A 797-nucleotide genomic window follows, 5' to 3' on the forward strand; every position below is an offset into this window, starting at 1 on the left:
CTCTATAACCAAAACATAAACCCCAAAAACCCGACAGGAAGCTTCCCGGACCCGGATCAGAACCGCGGCTTTACATGACAACCCCCATGAGTGTGACCCCCCAAAATGTGCCGGGTGTCAGCTCCTGATGGACCCTTTCATTGTAACCAAATGATCCGTCATATCTGGACCCATCTCTCACTCCCCCCAGGGGCCACCGTCAGGGGCCACCGTCAGGGGACCCGTCAGATGTGAGAACGTCCGCCATGACTGGAGCCCAGTGCTCCCACCACCCGAACTCCCGCAGACCCCCATAGGTGACATAGCTGCGTTTCCTGTTGCGCAGGTGGTGACTTCCTGTATCGGAGACGTCGTCGGGTCTTCTACTTACTTCCAGAACGCTTCTGAGGCGCTGAAATGCGACCCGTTGCCGGACATGTTCTGAAAAAGACCCAAAACGCCGGAGATATGACGCATGTAACACGCATGCAGGATTGGTGACGGCGCACCAGGTTGGGTTCTTACCGCGCAGAGCTGGGCGTACCGCGGGGCCTGGCAGGACCAGGGGAGGGGGTTCTGGAAGGACTGGCCCAGGTAGTAGAAGGTCCAGGCGATGATCACATTATAATAGAGGGAAACCAGAGACGAGACGAGCAGCATCCCCATCCCGATACCTGAGGAGGACAATGGGGAAGGTGACTCATCGGCCATTGCTGGCCCCCGGGGGGAGGGGCCCCATCGCAGACTCCACCCATGTCCCAAAATGTGTCACAGGGGTAACTGGCCCTATGGGGGCCCCTCCATTGTATGTCAGACAT

At 58.1% G+C, this 797-nt stretch overlaps 1 protein-coding gene across 1 annotated transcript in view; it reads right to left on the bottom strand.

Annotated features, from left to right (window-relative positions):
• The window catches only part of LOC108803643 (sodium-dependent proline transporter-like), a 17,860-nt gene extending 17,170 nt beyond the window's left edge, over window positions 1-690 (bottom strand). The window contains 2 exon segments of the mRNA XM_018575468.1: window positions 371-420; window positions 505-690. Coding sequence (XP_018430970.1) covers window positions 371-420; window positions 505-690 — 236 coding nt within the window.
• Between the last annotated feature and the right edge of the window lie 107 nt (window positions 691-797).

The sequence above is a fragment of the Nanorana parkeri genome, unplaced genomic scaffold (assembly GCF_000935625.1).
Source record: "Nanorana parkeri isolate BGI_ZX_2015 unplaced genomic scaffold, ASM93562v1 scaffold3978, whole genome shotgun sequence".
NCBI lineage: Eukaryota > Metazoa > Chordata > Amphibia > Anura > Dicroglossidae > Nanorana > Nanorana parkeri.